A 22,148-nucleotide genomic window follows, 5' to 3' on the forward strand; every position below is an offset into this window, starting at 1 on the left:
GCTGTTTTTCGGACTTGGGTTCGAATCCACCCCCCTCTCAAGCCCTAAGGCCCAGGTCCCGAGAGCTTACGGGCCTGAGTAAGACAGATTTGTGTGTAGACAAAATGGGGGTTTGGGGTAGAGTTTGAGTCTGAGCCCAGGCTTGCATTGCAGTATAGACCTATCCTTAACCTTCTCTTTGCTAAACTAGATATGTTGTAATTCTTAAGTCGCTCACTGTATGGCAGGTTCTCTAGACCTTAAATCTTTCATAAAGCATTACCCTCTAACTTTTCAATGTTCTTTTAAAAATGTGGATACCTAATCTGGATACAATATTCTAGCAGTGGTCTCACAATTGTTTTATTCTGAAGTAATATCTCACTGCTGCCACTGGACATTCCATTGTTTTTGCATCCAACAATCACTTTAGCTCTTTTAGCAGCAGCCTGGCTGGGGGAGTTCATGTTCTTTTGGCTCTCTACTGTGACTCCTGAACCCTTTGCAAGTGTGTCTTTTGCCAGCAAGTCTCTTCCCTGGAATTGAATTTCCCCTTCATAGCGAGCAACATTACTTCGTAGATAATCCAGATATTTGTGGTCAATGTAGGTTTTTAGTGTGCCGTTTGACTTTGCTACAGAGCATATTATTTGTGTAGTCAGAAAACTGCTGAGATAACAGTTCTTACAAGATCTACAATTTATGATAATTTTTTCTTCCCCTCTTATAAATTTATTAAGTTCAGATAACAAGGTTCAAGGCCATAAACAGCTGTTCAATAATTGTGTTGGCTGATTTGTTGCAAGAAGAGAGTCTTCTCTTTAGTACTACTTTTCTCTTAAAGAAAGCTAGGTTTGTGTCATGCATTCTTTGGATGATTTTAATACTTAGATATGGGTTTCTTAGCTGTAGAGCAGTGAATGCAATATTCTGACAAGTTTCCATTTCTGGAATTCAAATTCCTGATCTGGAATCTATTTGCCACATAAATCCACTCACATTCTAAACCTTTGGATTTAACTGCTGACTACTGCACCTTCCCCTGCCCCAAATTGGGCAGATCAGATAAATTAACAAGATGTGTCAAACATACAGCAAAGATGCACACAGAGTTTAGTGACTAGCTTCACCAGTCTTGGCACACTGGATTTTCTTACGCTTCCTTGAGAGGTTCAGGGCTTCTGCCTTGAAGTATTTTTTGTGATAGCATCATATCAGAGCTCTACTTTTCATTGCTTATGAGGTTACCAGCCATGTTTTCTGCATGTTGTGACAATCTTCACTCAGTGGCATGAGAGCTACTGGAACCTACGGCCCATACATATACTTTGGGAGGTGGTTTGTCTAGTGACTAAGGCACTTGACGGAGAGTAAGGAGACATGAGCTCTATTCCCAGTGCTGCCACTAACCTGCTGTATGAACTTGGATTAATCAATTAAATTCTCTGTGACTGTTTTTCTTTCCACCTTCCTTTTTCTTGCCTATTTCGATTGTGAAGCATGAATTTCCTCAGCATCTATTTGTAGGACAGTGAGGCCATGTTCTTGGTTAGAGCCAGGGTGAATAAAAATGATGTAAAAAAATATTTTGTATTTAAATATAGTAATGAAGTATATTGAAAAACAAATTAATTTTTTAAAACTGGACCTATATAAAATTGAATTTGAAATTGACCACCTATGCTGAGGCCTAACATATTATAATCTGTTAAAATCATTTAAATTAAATACAAAAAATATTTAGTACATATTTGCTGCCAAGTTTCAAGGAAAGTCAAACCACTGAACTGATGTAAGTCTCTGGCTAAGCATCTGGAAGCAGAGTTTGTTGAAGGGCTAAATCAGCTTTTGACAGCAATAACCTCTTCTGTAGGTGCAGAGAGAATATTTATCTTCATTTCAGCTTGTTCAGTTAGTTCAGTTCAATGGCTTGTTCATCCAAAGTTAAGTTGTGAGCTGAAGAAGCAGAAAAGCTTGTTTTCCTTTTCTAATCTCTGAATAAAACCTACACGTGGAGAGTTTGAGATCTACTAGTTCTAAAATTCTGAAAAGCATAGTGACCAGAAATAATCAGGGCAGTTCCCTGACTGCAGCTAACATGTCCTTTTAATAAATCAGTTGGTTTTAAATGAAAAAATTGTTTTGATAAACTTTTTTCCTTGTGTTTTCAGAACATGTAAGGTAATTTTATTTAATAACCATAACTAATACAACTGTTTTTCTGCGTTTTATCTGAATTTCCATCCAAACAGAGCTTGACACTACTCACAAATAAAAAAATAATCTACTAAATAATATTTTATAGGGGTCCAGGGCATCTATTGCATCATTCGTCATTTTCTAACATCATAAAAAATATAAAAGTTAAGAATCTGAATAAATGTAAATTTAGCAATCTAATGCTTAAATGTGTATAGATATGGCGTATCCTATTGGTTAACAAAAAGAATGACCACATTTAGTGCAAAGGCTATATTTAGTTGCAAATCAACATGTCATATTGGTTGCCAACCAGTGAGACTCAACCTTTCTTTATACAAATAAAATACAAATGCAAAACACAGTTAAAATGAACTATTTTAAATCAAGGCTTACTGCTTACTGATTTAAAGCATGGTTAAACTTGGTGATTTGAATTGCTTTGACTTCAATAAGTCCACCCTACTTGGAGCCTGTAAGCATTACTGTGATGCAAATAATTAATGTCAGAAATAGACTTGTGGAGTTCTTACAGTGTTCTGTAAAATGGATCTGTAATGGTTATGTACATACAGGAGAAATGACTTATTGTTGGAGCCGTGGTAGTAAAACATACTGTGTGTGTTTGTGTTGCAGCTCTGGTTGTGAGTACCGCATCTGCTGGGTTTGCTATGGCTCCGGTCCCTTTTGATCTAACTTGTTTCCTGCTTACCTCCATTGGAACTGGACTTGCTTCTTGTGCAGCCAACTCCATCAATCAGGTGAGCCCATCATCTTTTAGCTTGTACTGTAAAGTGATGTTGTCTTAGCTCCAGAAGTATTTCCATGGACTTTAGGTGAATGTGGTGTTATGAGGGGAGCTGTGTATTCGGTATGAGTTATGAACACCTAGAAGTTGCACTACAGAACTGTGTATATGTTTATGTACCAATAATCAAAAATGTAGATCCCAAAAGTAGTTGGCATACTCAAAAATGAGCTGACAACATTTCCAAACCTCAAGGCAGTATTGTTAGTTTGGTAGCATAAAAAGTGTACCACTGAATGATGTGCGGTGGAATTGCATAGTGTTTGGAGTATGGGAATTGGGACTTCTGGGCTATATCCTTAATTCTGCCATTGTCTTACTGTGTGAGCTGTATCAAATCATTTAAGCCCCAATCCTGCTTCTACTGAAGTCAGTGGGAGTTTTGCTATTTTTTTCAGTGGACTCAGGATTGGGTAACCTATGGAATCTGTTTTGTTTTGAGATCTTCAGATGAAAGCTCTTACACAGTACATAAGAACTCTTATTAAAACCATACTTTTATACAAAGTACTTTTCTCTCTTACAATGTACATAACTTGTACAAAATAAGTATAGAGCTGAATAGGAAAGTTGTCTCTTAAACAAGCTTAAGTGCCTGAAACTTCCTCTGTGTTGATGCAATGCAGTTTTGAAGATGTCCCACCAGCCTTCCTTTCTTCTTCTTCTTCTTCTTTTATATCCCATACTTTTGTAGCTTTGCCTATATTCAGAATTCAGTTTGTACCCTAACAGAAACAGCTGAAATGGATTGACAGCAGGTTTAGTTTCCATTTTGAACTGAATGCTGTAGGGCTAAAAAGAGAATTGAAATTTTGTTTGAAGGCTGTTAGTTAATCTGCCTTTTTTAAGATTCCGGTAAATGTTTTAGAAAATGGTTCTGTATGCACCAGGGGTTGATTTCACAGCTTTCAGTTTATAGACATTCCTTATTAATGTTTTTTCTCAAAACTAGCCTTTTTAGAAGGTATTTGCAAACACTTGGAATAGCTGAGGATGGTAAGAATGCCATAGTATACTTTGGAGTCCAAAGCTCTGAGGGCAGCTACTTTTATTCAGGAAAGCAAAGGAATAAAAGTTTATTACAAAGTCAGGGAAATAGCTGTAATTCAGGACATTGTACAACAGTGGATCATTTTTTTACTATAGTTTTTCCCCCCCTCTTGTTGAACCTCAGAAGGTTTGTGTGGAGAAGATTTGGTAATGTGGCGAGCTAATGGTATTCTGTGTATGGGATGGCGGGAAGTCAAACCTATGCATGAGACTGAGATTTAACATTTATGTTCTGTAAAGGCCCATTTGGCTGCTAGCATCATGGATTGTTGGTTCAGATTGCAGCAGATGGGCGAGGACTGTTGAGAGAGTTGAGACTGGAGACGGTAGCATTGAGACCAAGTTTGTCAGAGGAAGGACCGTGGCGGCTTCTGAGAAGGAAGCCTGAACCAAGATGTGTAATAAAACTTTACTGTGATTGAGAGGCTAAAGAGAGCACCTCTAGATGCCTGCCAGCAAGTTCATAAGTTCTGACAGGTGTTTCTCTGGGGCAGAATTTACAGTGGGCCAAATATGATGATACTTGAGGCCATCTAAAAATTGTGGTCTCCATTACATTCCAGCTTCCTCACTGTATTATTGGTGGTGCAGCTAGTGATGCCGATAGGTAAGGTTGCCTGACACTTTGTAATATAAGATCCTTTTTAAACTGTTTGTAACTTTGTCAGGCTTTAACCATTTGGTCTGACATTTTTCATGCTGGGCATCTGCCTCAGGCTAACTTTTTAGTATCCGCTCAAATGAGCCAGCTGTTTCTCATAATGAAGTTTGGGGAAAATGTGTTGTTTTGTCCATGTTGAATTGTTGCACTCATTGAGAAGCTCTGGTGCCTCCATCCTTTGGAGCAGGGACTTGAAATTTGGTGGGGGAGGGGGTGATGCCTATCTGGGATGTGCCTTTTGCCATCCCTATGAAAATCTGTCCACATCTGGCAACGCTATGAGCCTCTGAAAAGCTAAGATCACACATGCTCAGTAGAGACAAAGAACTGTGGGGAGGCAGGTGAACAGGAGAGGCACAGTGTCAATGACAGGCTGGAGGGGCAGAAGGGGGTCAGGCTTGAGTGCGGACAAGGACACGGGGGTATGTAATCACTAGGGCACATTCCCCTGAGAACTTGGAACAGACTCCAGGTTTCCTGAGTCTCAGCATTCGTCTGGTATCAGTGAATAGCTGTGAAATCCACTGGCAAAGTGAGTGTCTTATCCCTCTTTAATGCTGATTCACATAGAGGATGACAACCTATGACTGTTATCGGTTATTCTGTTCAAGTGGCACAAGTCTGTGTGGTGGATCTAAAGGTTCTGACCCTGATGATGACTATGGGGGAGTCAATATGGTTCCACATGATGAAATTTCTGTGTCTTCAGGTTGCTCTTTTTGGAAAATACACATACAAACATACTTGAAAAAGTATGTAAAGGAAGCAAACTGTGTTTTGTGCCCCCATTTTCTTCTAGATTGTGATAACTGATTTTAAATACTGTATGGCTCTGCTTTGTTTTCCAGATTTCACTGAGGAGAGAATCTACTAGTGGGAATGTTCTGACTAAAGACTTGTAGTGATGTTGCTGCAGTTAAATTTCTGATCTTAGCTTATTTTCATTTTAGATCTATGATTAACATTTTGAATATTGTTTGATCCTGATGTCAGTGGTAAGATCTGGAAGTTCTGTAGAATCTGTCCCATCCCAGGTGCCGTTTGTGTCATTAATACCCTGTCCATGCATCAGTCGCATTACCTGACACTGAGCAGTGGGACAGTTCTTTAGTGTCTCTCTTTTTCTTCTTGTGGTGCTTCTGGCCTTTTTTTTTGGGGTGGGGGGTGGGTATATTTTCTGTCATTCCTGGTGCAGAGAATGGACCTGCTCTGGGGATGAATCAGGGTTACATAGTGGAGACTGTTGGCTGTACGACCTCAGACTTATTTGTAGCAGAAGTTGGAAGGTGTATAGTGAATGAGGCAGGGGAGGAAGAGAAAGGATAGTACTGTGGTTAAGGCAGTTGAATACTGCCTTGGAGAGCTGGATTTTATCCCTGCCTCTGCCAGATTTCTTTTATGATGCTGGGCAAGCCACTTAAACCAAACTTTTCAGAGGAGGTCACTAATTATGTTCCTCATTTCTGGGTACCTGACTTGAGACTGTGCTATCTGATTTGCAGAAGCTCTGAGCCCATTTGGAAATTTATAATTCTATCTTCATAGGAGGTTTTCAATAGTGTGCAGTAAATAAGGCCGGCTTTAAAAATCATGAGTTGTTTTTTTTAAAAGTAATAAATTTTGAGTTTTTTATTTTCTTTCTTGATTTGAACCTTTAGGGGTCACATTTTCAAACTTCCCAGCAACCATGTGAGGGCTAGAAACCTTTTTTAATAATGAAAACTGAGATTCTCAAGTAATCACTTGACTCGAGTAGCTGGGGCTTTAAGAAAAACACCAAATACTGCATGAGGTGTCAACACTGCAATTTCCATTATTTATAGACCTAGCTGAAGAAAGGTATGTACTTATAAATTAGTTTTCCATCACAAGGGGTAAACTGTAACTGAATTTTCTGGTGTAAGTAAAAAATAATCAAATGTCTTCTATGGCACAATCAATTTAACAGAATTGTCTTTTAGGTACAATAGAAGAAGCAGAGTATAAAATGTTTCACAGTCCTGGAAAAATAGTATTAAAAATGTTATGGAGTTCAAAATATTTTGGAAAATATCGCTAAATTATCTTTGAGGTTGGGAATAACGTTGGGGAAAATGTGCAATGAGTGATCTAGAAAGTCATCCTAAAAAGTGTGTGATTTATTTGTATAAAATGTCTAGAAAAATATTTTGGAATGTTTTCTGTTAGGCACAAGTTTTATAGAAACAGTCTATCAAAGAATTGTGGAAAATGTTGTCAGGAGAGTTGCTGGTCCAGGTAAATACTGGGAAAATTTGTATAGTTCTGTAGAATGTGCAGTGGTCTGAAGAACTGAGCATGGTGCCATGGACTATAAAATAGCAAACTGCTGCAGAAAGGTGCAGAACACTTAGTGTCTCTCTTGTCCCTTACCAGTTGTTCTGTCTCTGCATCACTTTTCAATATCACAGTACTTCAGAGTTGTATGTCTCACCTAATCTAGCATCTTAGTGGCATTCTAACCCAGTGGTCCTCGTTCACTTCCACATCATACAACACTGCACTATATCTTTCACCCCTTTGGTAGTGTACTACAACATGTCACTGCTTTTCACTCCCACCTGTTCAAACTGCTTTCCTCCACTCTGTTTGTTTGAGTGCCCCCTCTCTTTTCCGGTACTGGAATAATTTAGAATTCTTGTCTTCAGGTGCTCTCCATGGATCACTTCAGAATGAAAGAACACCATGTTGTGCAATGTTTTTAATCATAATAATAGAAAAAAAATCTTAACCTAACTACCCAGGAACAGAGCGTGACATTTCATTTCTAGTTTAAAGACAGAGCTTGTGATATGTAAGCCAACCATGGAAGCCTGAAAAACTCAGCATGAGCCAGTCTTATTGCTTGCAGTTACAATACACAAAATAAGTGGTATTTAGAAATCGGTCTCTTAAACACTGCATATTCAATTTAAATAAAACAAACACAATGATTTCTAATATATCACTTTCTATAATGCTTTTACATATTCAGAATGCTTTATCAAACATTAATCTTCACCCATGTTTGTGCTGTGCGTAGATGTTCTCCTGCCTGTTACAGTTGGGGGAACTGAAATACTGAGGGAGGCAGTGACTTCCCTGAGGCTACATAATGTCCAGTTAAGTGTCCACAGAATTCTACATGCTGATGTGAACACCGAAGGTGTTTTCTCAAAACATCATTCTATAGAAACAAACAGAACAAAACAAAAGGCGGGGAGGAGCGCCTGGGAATTAGCAGAATGTTGGCGTATTGTCAGCCTAGTCAGGACTGAAATGTTCATTTATTTGTTCCCATATTTTACTAACTTTATCACACTGTCACTTTTTTCTTTGTTGTTTTTAATTTAGCTGAATATCCCACTTTTTGCTTTGTAGGCCTTTTTCTCTGATCTTGTGAAAGCTGAAAGCCAGATTTTTAGTACTGGAGTCTCTCAGATTTATTTTATGTAGAAAAATTGTCATTTGTGAGGCTTCTGAGATGTTAGTCTGATTTATGGCGGAGCAGATAAAACATGAAGAGATGTTTACAACACAATACAAGGCATGAAATTGTTAAAAGAATCACATGCACATTTTATAAGTCAAGTACATTCTTCTAAAACCGTAGCATGGTTTAAAAGTAGGAAAGAGGGTTGTAAAGATGAAAGCAGGATGTTTTAAAACAGTTTGAATTTAGTAACTGAAGGATAAAATGCTGTGCGTGGATTTTACTGATAGTACCTTGAAAAGGAAACAGGTGGAATTGAATATCTCAGCTAAAGTTATAAAGCAATTAGAAATAAAGCAAATTCTTTAACGCAGGGGAAAAGAACAAATCTAAGAGCAGTTAGCATTGCTATCCCTTCAGGGTTATGATCTGATGGGCACTGGTATTTAGTAGCTGCAATGTTTGTGTTTTTTGACAGCTGGCTACTATAAAAGACTTGCTAATTTTTGTTCTTAATATAACATCAACATCACTTGACAATAATGATCTCTTAAAAGCCTAGCCTTAAAGCAGAGGAAGGATAGTCTTGTGATTGAAGTAGTGGATTGGGACTCAGGATTTGGGTTCAGTTGTCAGCTCACACACGCCCTTGTGTGACCTTGTAAAAGTCACATAATCTGTCTCTATTTCAGTTCCCCATCTGTAAAATGGCCCTAGCTCACAGGGGTATTGTGAGGAAAAGTTCGTCAATGTGTGTTAGGTGTTTGGATACTACAGTCATGAGTGCCATGTAGAAACCTAGATAGACTGTCCCTGTAAATTTGTTCTTTACTGTTTTTTCCATCATCAGAAGGAATTCGAAGTCTTCACGATGTGTAATAGTTTGTACTTCTGGAATACCTTGTCTTGAAGAGCATTCAAAGCATTATACAAATGTTAATGAATTCATCCTTACAAATCCCCTTCGAAACAGGAAAATATTATGCCCCTTTTACAGAAGGGTAAACTGAGGCATGGTAAGGTTTTTATATTACTCTGTTTCTCGTACACATCATGCTTCCATTTCCTGTAGTAGGTGCTAATTCTCACTGTAGAAAGCTGGTAGAGTCATCATTTTACAACTGTTTTTCTGTTTCACTGATTAATCAGGAATGCCCATCATAAAGACTGACTGGTAAGGAGACCCTCCAAAATAGTTAATACTAAAATGAATATCAGCTGGCTTCATCCTATTTATGTATGGGGCACTGGAACAATTTGTATAGTTGGGGGTGTTGTGAACCATTGAACCAAACTGTAAACCTTGGATCTGATGAAAACCACTTGAAGCCAGGGGTTGCGGCCGCACCCCCAGCACCAGCGCCTATGTTCATGTATTTGTGTTTTTTATATTCAACAATGGCAAACTCATTTTTGTAAATTTCTGCATCATGTTGTGCCACATAAGGCCTCGTAACAAGATTCAGTACAATGTAAAAATCATGAAACAAACAGAAAGCAGCAACAGGTGATTTCAGTGCTAAAAGAGATGCTATGAAAGAAAGAATGTGATTCATTGGTCTCCAAGATGTATCAGCAAAAAGAAAAGGAGGACTTGTGGCACCTTAAAAACTAACCAATTTATTTGAGCATAAGCTTATGTAAACTATTACCAGCAGGAGAGTGGGGTGGGGGGAGAGAAAAGTGATGATCACCCATTTTTTCATGGTTTGTGTGTATAAAACCGTCTCCTGTACTTTCCACAGTATGCATCCGATGAAGTGAGCTGTAGCTCACGAAAGCTTATGCTCAGATAAATTGGTTAGTCTCTAAGGTGCCACAAGTACTCCTTTTATTTTTGCAAATACAGACTAACACGGCTGTTACTCTGAAAGATGTATCAGGCATAACAGCATTGGATTAATTAGCCAGTTACAAAAACATAACTCATTTTTTAAATAGTAGAAATAAGAAACATCAGGAATTGCAGTTATACTGGATACCTGTTCTGTTCAGAAAGAGGCAGACAGTTGGCTGCATGTCTCACACCACAGTGAAGGTGTATGGCATCTCTGGTTTAACAACTCCAAACTTTGTTTCAGGTCTGTCAAATTGTAACAGGTCGTCGTCGTCGTTTTCTTCCTCTTCCTTCTTCTTTCTTCAGATTTTAAATATTTGAAACACTGTTTATCCCCAGAAAGAGATGCTTGAAACATTAGCAAAAAGAGGACCCCAAATGCTTCTTTGAAATGGGTGGCATGTGACAGGTTTGCATTTTGTTAGGGTTTTTATTTACGACGTAGGTATTTTTTTATTTGTTTTTTATTTTCATGTTCACAATCTTATTCATGTGAATTTCCATAGAACAGAGTGAGACTATTCACATAAATAAGAACTCTTCTCATATGTATAAAGGTTTGCTGTGTCAGGCCTTTAGGCCCTGACCCTGCAAGTTGCTTTGTGCAAGGGTCTGCCCGTGAGGAATGACTTACAGGACTGGAACTTTAGTTTATAGCGTTCATTAGTCTATTAGAAGTAACTTCTGAGCAACTATACAAAGAAGAAAAAATATTTTTAAGGGGTTAAATCAGTGAATAGCTAGGTAAAAGTTAAAATACACAAAGAAAACAGACAAGGGTTAAATAAAAAGTCATAGGTTACAAATAAATTAACACTTTGATTGCATAAGTTGGACAACTAAAAAGACAAATAGCAAAACTCTAAAACAGCCCCCAAATAAAAAAGAGAGAGAAGTGGAGAAAAACAGGAATGAAAACTTGTGGTAGCTTTTACCCCGGACACGCTTCACTTATGTTGTCTATTTAGATAAAACTTTTTTCATAGCAAGGACCTGTTTTCTTATATGTCTGAAAATACCTAGTATGCATTTTGGAGCACTATGAGAATAATATAAATCATCATATTAGAATTACAAACATTTTCTAATGGGGAAGCAAAATACTTATTACACCATCCAGTCCTTCACCAGTCAGTGCAGAATTGTTCCCTGCAGTATATTTTTTCAAGAGTTCTGTCCAATATACTTTTAAAAAGTCTCAAGTCATGGGTTTCTGCCACTTCTCTTGGGAGACAAAGTGGGTGAGGTAATATCTTTTACTCTTCCACCTTGTCTCTCTGATATCCTGGGACCCCCATGACTCCAATGCTTCTCTTGGGAGGCTATATTTCACAACAGGTTTCAGAGTGGTAGCCGTGTTAGTCTGTGTCAGCAAAAAGAACAAGGAGTACTTGTGGCACTTTAGAGACTAACAAATGTATTTGAGCATAAGCTTTCATGGGCTAAAACCCACTTCATCGGATGCATGCAGTGGAAAATACAGTAGGAAGATTATATATATATATATATATATATATATATATATATACACGCACACAGAGAACATGAAAAAGTGGGTATTGCCATACCCACTATAAGGAGAGTGATCAGTTAGGGTGAGCTATTATCAGCAGGATTAAAAAAAACCTTTTGTAGTGATAATCAGGATGGCCCATTTCCAACAGTTGACAAGAAGGTGTGAGTAACAGTAGGGGGGAAAATAAGCATGGGGAAATTGTTTTACTTTCCCATCCACTCCCAGTCTTTATTCAAGCCTAATTTAGTGGTGTACAGTTTGCAAATTAATTCCAATTCAGCAGTTTCTCGTTGGAGTCTGTTTTTGGAGTTTTTTTTGTTGTAGTATTTTATTTTTTCCCCATACTGTTACTCACACCTTCTTGTCAACTGTTGGAAATGGGCCATCCTGATTATCACTACAAAAGGTTTATTTTCTCCTGCTGATAATAGCTCACCTTAACTGATCACTCTTGTTATAGTGGGTATGGCAACACCCATTTTTTCATGTTCTGTGTGTGTGTGTGTGTGTGTGACACACACACATATACATCTTCCTGCTGTATTTTCCACTGCATGCATCCGATGAAGTGGGTTTTAGCACACGAAAGCTTATGCTCAAATACATTTATTAGTCTCTAAGGTGCCACAAGTACTCCTCGTTCTATTTCACAACAGTATTTCAGTAGAAATATCATTTTACAAAAGAAAATAAATACTGGGTTTTTTCCCCTGAATCTGCTGTATGAAACCAAATAGTTGAATAAATGTTCTGATTTAGTTCAGAGAAATCTTCAAAGTTACATGTTTCTAAAGCAAAGTATTTAATGAGAACTGTAGTGCTATTCTTTCCTGCATGCATTTTGGGTGAGGCCAGTTCCCGTCACTTAGCATTTTGTAGCTTGAAATGAGGACAGCCAGCCAATCAGTTTGCCTTCTGCATTGTTCGTCTGAGATTAACACCTGATGCATCTCTGTCTCACTCTGAAATTTCCTTTGTTTTGACTGAACAGACTGCCTGCAGCAGACGGCATTGCCTTTCATCTACCCCCGGTGATCAAAAGATTGTCAGAAGTGGTTATTAAAACCTGGTGTTTTAGCTCAGGGGTACAAGGTTGTCAGTGTTGGAGGCAGCCTATGATGTAATTTACAGTACACAATAAATATATGAGAAGTGCAACACTGGAAGTCTATCTTATGCGCTGAAGTGTTCTAATATATACTTCTTTGATATTTTAACGGCTAGGAAACCTTCATTAGTGGTCATTGAGGATCATAACTTATGTCTCAGTCAGATGATTCATAATTGTAACTCTGCTAGATCGAGTCAGCATGGAGAAATCCTTGCTATTGAGCAGGAATAGTGCAGCCAGTGAAGATGTATTTCATGAGCAATGAAAATGATGAGCGCTAATGAGAACCAACCTCAGAAAGAACAATAAATTTTAAATGCAGAGATTATCTTTCTGAAGCATAAATTATTTGACCTACAACTGAAACTTGATAAAGGATCTTGGGAAAATATTATAAATTAATACATGCCATTGTTGGGAGAACTTCTCATATTATAAGCATCTCCTTCAGTGAGTGCTGTGAACTAGAAATCCACAGAGGAAAATGGACAAGTTCTGGCACCAAACCTAGAATTAAGGGACACTTTTTAGACCTGATTCAGCAAACCATGACATTCACTTTGGACAGTGAACGTAAAACTGGCTAGTTTCAGTCTTGTTTCTAGTTAGTTTCCCTTTATGGTTCTCATATGCTAGCACAGAGTTGTAGAATTTGGAGAAAGTTTAAATGAAAAAGGTTTTGTCTGGATTCATTTTCTGTTCACATTACATTTTGTAAAAATCTGTAAATAAGTACAAAGTTCTTATTTTAATGTGCTTATTAAGACAGTTCGATCTATATTTTCCACATCAGAGTATTGTGCCTCTTTTCTGGTAATTTTCTACTTTTTTGATATGGTTGTGGATTCCTGGATTGACAATGAATGATGCTCCGTAAATTTTAAAAAAGTACAATATGTTAATTAGAAAACACATAAATTAAATTACAAGGGACTCTGCATTCATTGGTAGGTGAAGGACAGTCTCAAGTGGATGTTAGGTGGGGAGTAAATATGTTTTTATGTGTACACTCTGATAGCTATACACTTCCTAAATATAAACATCAAGAAAATGTCCATCTCTATTCTGAAATGCTTCCTTTTTGCCAAAATGTTATAGATGGTCAAATGCTGAAACCATTTTTAAATTCCATGCATAATGGAATCCGAGAGCTCACATTTTCATGCTACAGGAAATGCAATCTTGTTAGCACTTACGAAAATTTCTTTTTTTAAATATTGTGGGCAATGGAAAGTGAGTGGGAGGAGAAATAATTTACCTGTTATGTTTGATCTTCAGGGAAACTTTAGTTGTGGAGTTCCCTTTAGATCCAATGCCAGATTTCCCCTGGAAGTAGTGATCTCAGGGAGAACAAAGGAATTTCAAAGGATTGAAATGATGGAATGTGGAGATAGCATCAGACAAAAGGGGAAATATAGTAGTTAATAAGATTTATCTTCCCTTGTGATCTGCACTGGCACTACCTTCCAAAACACCCAGAACTTTTAAAACAGAAAGTGAAAATGTATAGTTTTTATTTTGTACTCATTTAAGTAGCTGTTTGACATTTTGCAAATTGGTAAGCATTTCTTTAGTACTGCAAGAAGGTATTAAGTTGTAGATGAGTTGATGAGCTAAACAGCCTTGGGGATGAAAGAATTAGTGAAATTTCATCCTTTGTGTACCTGAATGGTCTTATGTCTATCCGGTATACTGCCTTTGGTGAAACTACTTACAGCCTTGAAAATGGCAGGTTAGCTGTGTACACTGTGTGCCTTTGGGAAAATAATGAGCATGAAGTGAGGTATGACTCAGAAGGGTTAAGGAAAATTCTTCCCTGGCTCCAACTATCCAGCATTGTCTCTTTAGGGAATATATAGTTGAAACACAACTTCAGAGCATTAATTTAATTATTTCAAAAGAATAAAAAACACAGAAAATGTTCACTGTTATTTAATATTATGTAATTGTAATAATATACAAAGTCTGTATAGGATTATGACTACTGTAGAACTTACATACAGTGAAATCTGTGATAGTAGAGACTCCAAGCCATTTAATTTCATTTGACTAGCACTACTTCTATAATAAAGCTTCACTCTGCTTTGTCATCACTATGCAGTCTTGTATTAGAACATGAATGTGAAGATTCCAGCGAGCTAACAAGCAAACATGGACATTATACAGGTAGACAAAGGCAAACATGGGCATTATACTGTGTCTGAATTGTCCTTGGACTGCAGAGTTGTGATCAGCACTGAGTTAGCTAACACTACTCTTCAGTTTTCGAAGACAATAAAAGTTTGTAGAAAAGACAAGCTCTGTGTGGGTTCCACTGGATTAATCTTCCTGTAACCCAGTAATCCATTGCTTACCAGGTAAATATTAAGTTCATTCCAAAGAAATCCTCTCCTTCTCTGCTCTAGTTGAGTGCAGGGGAAGAAGAAAAGTTGCATGCAGCTTGTGAGGAAAGGGGTAAGGAGGATCTTGCCACAGCTGCTCCCAGCATGGAATAAAGAAGAGCCAATTGCTAAGCTGTTTCCCACTAGAAGTGGAGTGGATCCCTCCCACGTAGGTGGCAGGGCCTCCATAACTGCTGCATTGAAGAGATACCTTGTTTTGTCACAAGGAAACTCTACTTTATACCTATATTTATGGGAGGGGGCAAAAAGCTGCGTACTAGAGCTGGGTGACATTTTTCAGCCAATTTATTTTTCTGAAAAATACAGATTTGGGTTGTCCAAAATGTTTCTCAAATTCTTATTAATTTTGACAAATTGTTTCAGTCGAAAAAAAGTGTCAGAATGCTTCATTTTGACATTTTCAAAAATGAAACATTTTGATTTTTCATGCTAGATGCACAAGGGGACTTAGGCACCATTTTACAAAACAGAGGAGGTGATGGTGGTGCCGGTGCCCCCTTAGTGGCCAAATGCTTAGGTCACTCACTTTGGATGGGGGAGATTCTGGTTCAGATCTCTAGTCTGGAGCAGGGACTTGAACCCCAGTGAGTACCTTAACCACCAGGCTATTGGCTTTTCTGGGATAGGTCTTCATCTCTCCGGTTGAAGATGTTCCACTTTGTATAAATAATATTTATTGGGCTAGTGAATGAGAATGACTCTCTATTTATACAAAGTGGAACAGCTTCAGCAGGAAAGATGGAGAGATTCCCAACTCAGAATAGCCAATAGCTTGGTGGCTAGGGCACTCACCTGGCTTCAAATCCCTGCTCCAGTGAAGGGACTTAAGCCTGGGTTTCCCACATCCCTAACTATTGGGCTGTTAGGCATGGCAGGGAGGTGTAGTGACCACCACCACCACCACCAGAATTTTTTGAATGGCACCTAAATCCCTTTGTAAATCAGTTCAGTTCCTTGCTTTTATTTAAAAATGGTTAAAGATGCCCCAAATCTGAACAAAACATTTAGTTTGACCCAAAACAAAAGTGTTTTGACTCTTGGATTTGCTCAAAATTTCAAACAATTTCAGTTTTGGGTTTACCCAAAAGAAACATGGGGTTTTTTGCAACCGCCAGAAAGCCAAAAAAATTGGTGGTTCACACAGCTCTACTCAGTACCACTATACTTAATAGTTTCCATAGGGACCTAGTATACATTCATATTGTTATATTGTATATTTGGATGAGTTGCCATGCGTTATCTGTACTGACACTAATGGCAAAAGATACAATAATATCAGTTTCTTTTTAGATGAATAGAGAATTTAGTTGGCCCAATAGTCTGGCTTACACCCTACAATGGCATTATTCTTTTGATTGTCTTCAAACTTCATGGCTTAAGATAGTTAAGTCCCAGGCAGACTGTGAAGAACTACAAAAGGATCTCACAAAACTGGCAACAAAATGGCAGATGAAATTCTATGTTGATAAATGCAAAGTAATGCACATTGGAAAACATAATCCCAACTATACATATAAAATGATGGGGTATAAATTAGCTAGGACTAGATAGCATAGCAGGTCATTGAGTCAGAGAATCGTAGAAATGAAGGACTGGAAGGGACCTTGAGAGGTCATTAAGTTCAGCCCTCTGCACTGATGCAGGAACCAACAAATCTAGACCATCCTGGACAGGTGTTTGTCCAACTTATTCTTAAAAACCTCCAGTGATGGGGATTCCACAGCCTCCTTTGGAAGCCTGTTCCAGAGTTTATAGTTAGAAAGCTTATCTTAATATCTACCTTGCTGCTGAGTAAGCCCATTACTACTTTTCCTACCTTCAGCAGACATGGAGAACAATTGATCACTGTCCTCCTTATAATAGCCCTTAACATATTCGAAGACTGTTATCAAGTCCCTCCAGTCTTCTTTTTGAGAGTGTGATGAAGCTCTCTTTGACCTACGTAATGTACCAGTGGGTGGTTGCATTGTTGACAGCTTACCATGAAATGTGATGACAGTCGTGCATAGTTGTCTTAACACTACGGTGTTTAAGAATTAGATTTCTGAAGGCAGTTTAAAACTGTCTCCTTTGAAACAGCATTTGCAGACTATTGGGAATGCAGGGTTGGTTTTGCCTGCTAGAGTCTTGGTGACAACATTGTTTAATATTAATATTGCAGTAGTATCCTGAGGCCCCAGTTTGGATTGCTGTTCCAACGCAGGAAGACATAACCTTGTCCTGTAGAGGTTGCGTTCTGAGAAGACAAGCAGCATAAAAGGGAGGGGAAGATTGAAGAAATCAGAATATTTTTTAAAATGCTTATGAATATGCTTATTTTCTTTCTCTTTTTAAACTATTGAGTTACCATATTTGGTCTCTGGGGAGTGTGGAGGGAAACTCAGCAATAATGTTGTTTTCATTCTTTGTTGACAAATAAACCACAGAATCATAGAAATGTAGGACTGGAAGCCTTCCCTGAGGCAAGACTAAGTATTATCTAGACCATCCCTGACATGTTTGTCTAACCTGCTCTTAAAAATCTCCAATGATGGAGATTCCACAACCTCCCTTGGTAATTTGTTCCAGTGCTTAACAATCCTTACAATTGGGAAGTTTTTCCTGATGTCCAACCTAAATCTTCCATACTACAATTTAAGCCCATTACTTCTTGTCCTGTCCTCAGTGGATAAGGAGTACAATTTATCACTCTGTTCTTTATAACAACACTTTATGTATTTGAAGACTATTATGGCCCCCCTCAATCTTCTCTTCTCCAGACTAAACAAACCCAGCTTTTTCAATCTTTCCATGCAGGTCATGCTTTCTATAGTTTTAATCATTTTTGTTGCTCTCCTCTGGACTTTCTCCAACTTGTCCACATTTTTCACAAAGTATGATGTCCCAGAACTGGACATAGTACTCCAGTTGAGACCTTATCAGAGCTGAGTAGAGTGGAAGAATTACTTCTCGTGTGTTGCTTACAACTCTCCTGCTAATACATCCCAGAATGATGTTTTTTTGCAAAAGTATTGCATTGTTGATTCATATTTAGTTTGTGATCCACAATAACCCCCAGATTATTTTCTGCAGTACTCCTTCCTAGGCAGTCATTTACAATTTTGTATTTGTGCAATTGAGTATTCCTTCCTAAGTGTCATACTTTGGATTTGTCCTTATTGAATTTTATCCTATGTGTTTCAACCATTTCTCCAGTTTGTCCAGATTATTTTAAAGTATCTCATAATGCAGTGTTTCCCAAACTTAGGATGCCGCTTGTTCAGGGAAAGCCCCTGGTGGACCGGGCCGGTTTGCTTACCTGCCACGTCCGCAGGTTCGGCCGATCATGGCTCCCACTGGCTGCGGTTCGCTGCTGCAGGCCAATGGGGGCTGCGGGAAGCAGCGCTGGCCGAGGGAGCCACGATCGGCCGAACCTGTGGATGTGGCAGGTAAACACTGGGAAAATACTGGCATAATGCATACACACAAGGGGGTCAAATTGAGGTTCGATGGGCAAACTTAATTCTGACATTTCCTATCTTTTGAGTGCTTGACTTTGCAACCTCAATCATGTTTTTATCATAGTTTGTATGTGTGTGTAATTTACTAATATAAAAAAAATAAATTTCATCATGTGGCTTCACATTGGCTCCCCCATGGGTCATTAGCAATGTTGGGACCTTTAGAATCACCACGCAGATCTCTACCACTTGAGCTAATGGAGTAACTAATAGCAGTAGTAGGTTGTTATCCTCTGAGAGGCCAGCACTAGGGGGAATGGGACGCTTTGCTAGTTAACAGATATTTTCTTATAGTAGAGGAATGGTAAGACTGATCCATTCCAGGCTTGGGAATGGGGAGCATTCTCTAGTGAGCACAGACTCTTCTAGTCATTCCCTCCAATCTGTTCCTGTCCCCATCCTGTCTCCTCTTCACCCAGGCTCTGCATCCCAGTCCTTTACTTCTCACTTAGCCAGTCCCATTTTCAGCTCATCAGGCTTCTCATCCCAGTTCTGGTTTCCTTGTCCGGTGAGTCCTAGTTGCCCACTCTAGACTCCCCAGCACAGTCCCAGTCTTCACTCTGCTCCCAGTCCCATTCTTCTTGCCCAGCCAGTCCTAGTTCCCAGCTCCACATCCAGTCTGTCTCTCCTTTCTCCTGTCCTTTAGTTGCTCCCCCTCTGCCCATGTTCCACACTCCCTTTGGCTACCAGTCCTCATCCAATATCCGTATGTCCCCCACACGTAGATCCTTTGCCCCTGTCTCTCTTCTTAGCCAGGCTCAGTTCTTTCCTTGCACCTTTGCTCCCCATTGGATTTGTCTCCCCCTCCCCCCACCCCAAATCCCAATCTCCTTCTCCAGCCAGGCCCAGTGCCCTCCCAGATCACCATCCAGTCTGTCTCCCAGTTCCCCTCCATGGCTCCTTGCCCAGGCTCTTGCCCCCCAAAGTCCAGTCTCAGTTTCTCCCCTTCTGCATCCCCACCTACCTCCAGTTCATTCTCCCTACTCCAGGCTCCTTGTCTCAGACTACTCTGTCCTCTTCCCCCGCCCGGTCCAGCTCTTGTTCGCTCTGCATCCAAATCAAGTAGCTTTCTCATCTGTACTGCTTGGTCCTAGAAGGGGGGCATTGGGAGCACAGGAGAGGCAGTTCCCTACCTCTCAGTTCCAGTGGCTGGCACAGCCTGGCCCTCAGCAGCCCAGAGCTGCAATTGCAAGGAATGTCCTCCTCCCTGGTGCTTCAGAGTTTGCTGGTAAATGCCCCTCTTGTTGGAGCCCAGAATAAGTAGTATGTGTGGGAGGACCATAGTACTGATCCTAAGAGTAAGATAACTTTGAATGTGTAGTTATCAAAAATACCCATTTACCACAAATGACTTTCTAAGGAGGTTCTAAGCATAGAAGCAAATAGGCTTTTTGAACGATTGAACGGTTGAACCACAACTCTGGGCAGTAATCCATTACTTTTGCTTTTTGATGTTTATAAGGAAATTTAAGGAGTAGGGTAATTTTTATTTTCAGTATCAGATTAGATGCATCAGTCAGATAAAAATGCACTATATGTATTGGAAGCATTAAATGAAGACCTGAAATAAAATGGCAGAGGTGCCTGAAAAGTTTTAAAAAAAATGTACCAACTATGAGAAAAAATAAAACATTGACTTCAAACCAAACAGCAGAAATCTGCAGATTATTCTGGGGCTTGATATTCCGATGTTCCATAAAGGTTTGATTAAAAAAGAGTCTGTTTAACAACCTTTGAAAACAGTCTGTGTGGTTATTTATATATATGTGTGTATGTATCAACACACACAAATAAAATAATGTGCATTCTTGAAGTAAAACAGACTTCTAGCAGATGAAAATCTCTATTCCTGTAATCCTTTTTTAAAGACTTGTTTCTTATTACAGTTCAGATTTATGTTGATATTACTAACAGAGACATGACAATCCATTTGAACTTCAGAGAGTATCATAAAGGTGATGGGCTTTGAAAGCAAACACAATGGAGTTAGCTTCAAGCTCATTTTTATGTTCTGAAATGAAATGTTTTTTTAAATAATAATATTTTACAAGATGCATTAGGAGTTAGAATAAGTAACTCTTGTGTTTATTAAGTTGCAAGAAAGACAAAATATTTTCCTGGAAAAGCCTCCATTATAAAACTGTTTATGAGAAGTGTTCTTAGCCAGCAGGGCAACTAAGTTGGTAATAGAGAGCAAAGTTAGATGGTGAAGTTAAGGAATCTGCCATATTTAACTTACCGCTTGTGATGGTTATGGCTTGATTCCTAATGTGTTTCTATCATAGATTTTGTGAAATCCCAGACAGCGGAAGTTTTCTGGGTGGTGAACAGCCTGGTTAATCCTGGCTGTCTCCACTCAGTGACAGTTGAGTTTTTCTCACTGTGAGGAATTTTCATGTTACTTTGTGGATAAGATCACTCAAATCCTCCTGGGTAGCAGAGCAGTGTCTGGAAGGGACAAATGCAATATTTCCTCTGCTAGAGTTTCAACCATTCTTGCTTAGTGAGGTGTGATGGGGAGCTTTTGAGCTGCAGCCTGTGCGTTGGACCCATGTTCTTCATGGCTGGTTAAAGCCCTTGGGGTGGAATATTGGGGCTGCTCCTGGTGCAGACCATCAGTGCCTCCCTTTGGAAGGGCAGGAGGCTGCCTCCCTTATGAAAATAAGTATTAGACTTCTACTCAAGGAAACCATCTCTTGATACGGATGTTCTTGCCACTTGTCCACCTATTTCTAAACTTCCGTTTGGGGAGGAAAGATAATTGAAGAGGTTATGGCACAGTTACTCTAGCAGTGTCTAGAGTCCTCAGTTTTCTTTGAGTCAGTGGGCCTGGTTTAAGGCCTGACATTGTATAGGACATTACTAGTTGTATTATTATTTTGGATCTGTCAGCTGCCTTCAATAAACTGGGGGGGAGGGCGGCGGAGCGCGCAGGGCGCGGGCACGGATGCTAAGTTTTTGGTTATTTGTTTTCAGTCCCTAACATGTCTATGATGTGACTCTGCTCCTTTTTTTTTTTTTTTTGGAGAGAGCTGATATGGTGAGCAACTGCTCTTCTGCCATAAGGGCTTTGTCATGTGGAGTCCCGCGGGATTCCATTGTGTCATCCCTCCTGTTGTTCATATAAGCTTGCTGGAAAGTTTAAGTGTCTTCAATATACTGATGACACTCAGTTCTGCATTTCCATCTTCTGTGACTCATCAGCTGTAGTTTAGCATCTGAATGAGACTTGGCATTAGTGGGGAGATTTTAAATCATAAAGGGAAGCTAGGTGCCCAACTCATATTGAATGTCAATGGGAGTTGGGCACCTAATTGTTCTTTATGCCTTTGAAAATCTCCCCCTAGATCTTCAGTCGCCCCTAGATGCCCATGTAGCAGCAGTGGCCAAGACTGCTTATTTTCCCCACTCCTCTTGACTGGAAGGGTATGACCTTTACTGTCAAATACGGCCCTTGCTATAGTCACCATGCCTTTATCGCCTGTTCTGTGACAAGCTGTGTGAACTTGATTGTCCTATGGTGCAAATGAAACACAGATAGGAATTCTTTGCTGATATACCCTTTGAGAAGAGAAACAAAACGAATAGTACTGTTATTTAATTGCTCTGGATTGAAACCACATATATAGAGGAGAGGTTCCAGTATTGCCAATTG

The 22,148-nt window shown here is 39.2% G+C and overlaps 1 protein-coding gene across 3 annotated transcripts in view; it reads left to right on the top strand.

Annotated features, from left to right (window-relative positions):
* COX10 (cytochrome c oxidase assembly factor heme A:farnesyltransferase COX10) overlaps positions 1-22,148 on the top strand; it is a 156,580-nt gene that overhangs the window by 16,020 nt on the left and 118,412 nt on the right. For all 3 annotated transcript variants that reach the window (XM_077833733.1, XM_077833735.1, XM_077833734.1), the window contains one exon: positions 2,815-2,939. In XM_077833733.1, coding sequence (XP_077689859.1) covers positions 2,815-2,939 — 125 coding nt within the window. The remainder of the gene's footprint in view (positions 1-2,814; positions 2,940-22,148) is intronic.

This window comes from Eretmochelys imbricata, chromosome 14 (genome assembly GCF_965152235.1).
Source record: "Eretmochelys imbricata isolate rEreImb1 chromosome 14, rEreImb1.hap1, whole genome shotgun sequence".
Classification (NCBI taxonomy): Eukaryota; Metazoa; Chordata; order Testudines; family Cheloniidae; genus Eretmochelys; species Eretmochelys imbricata.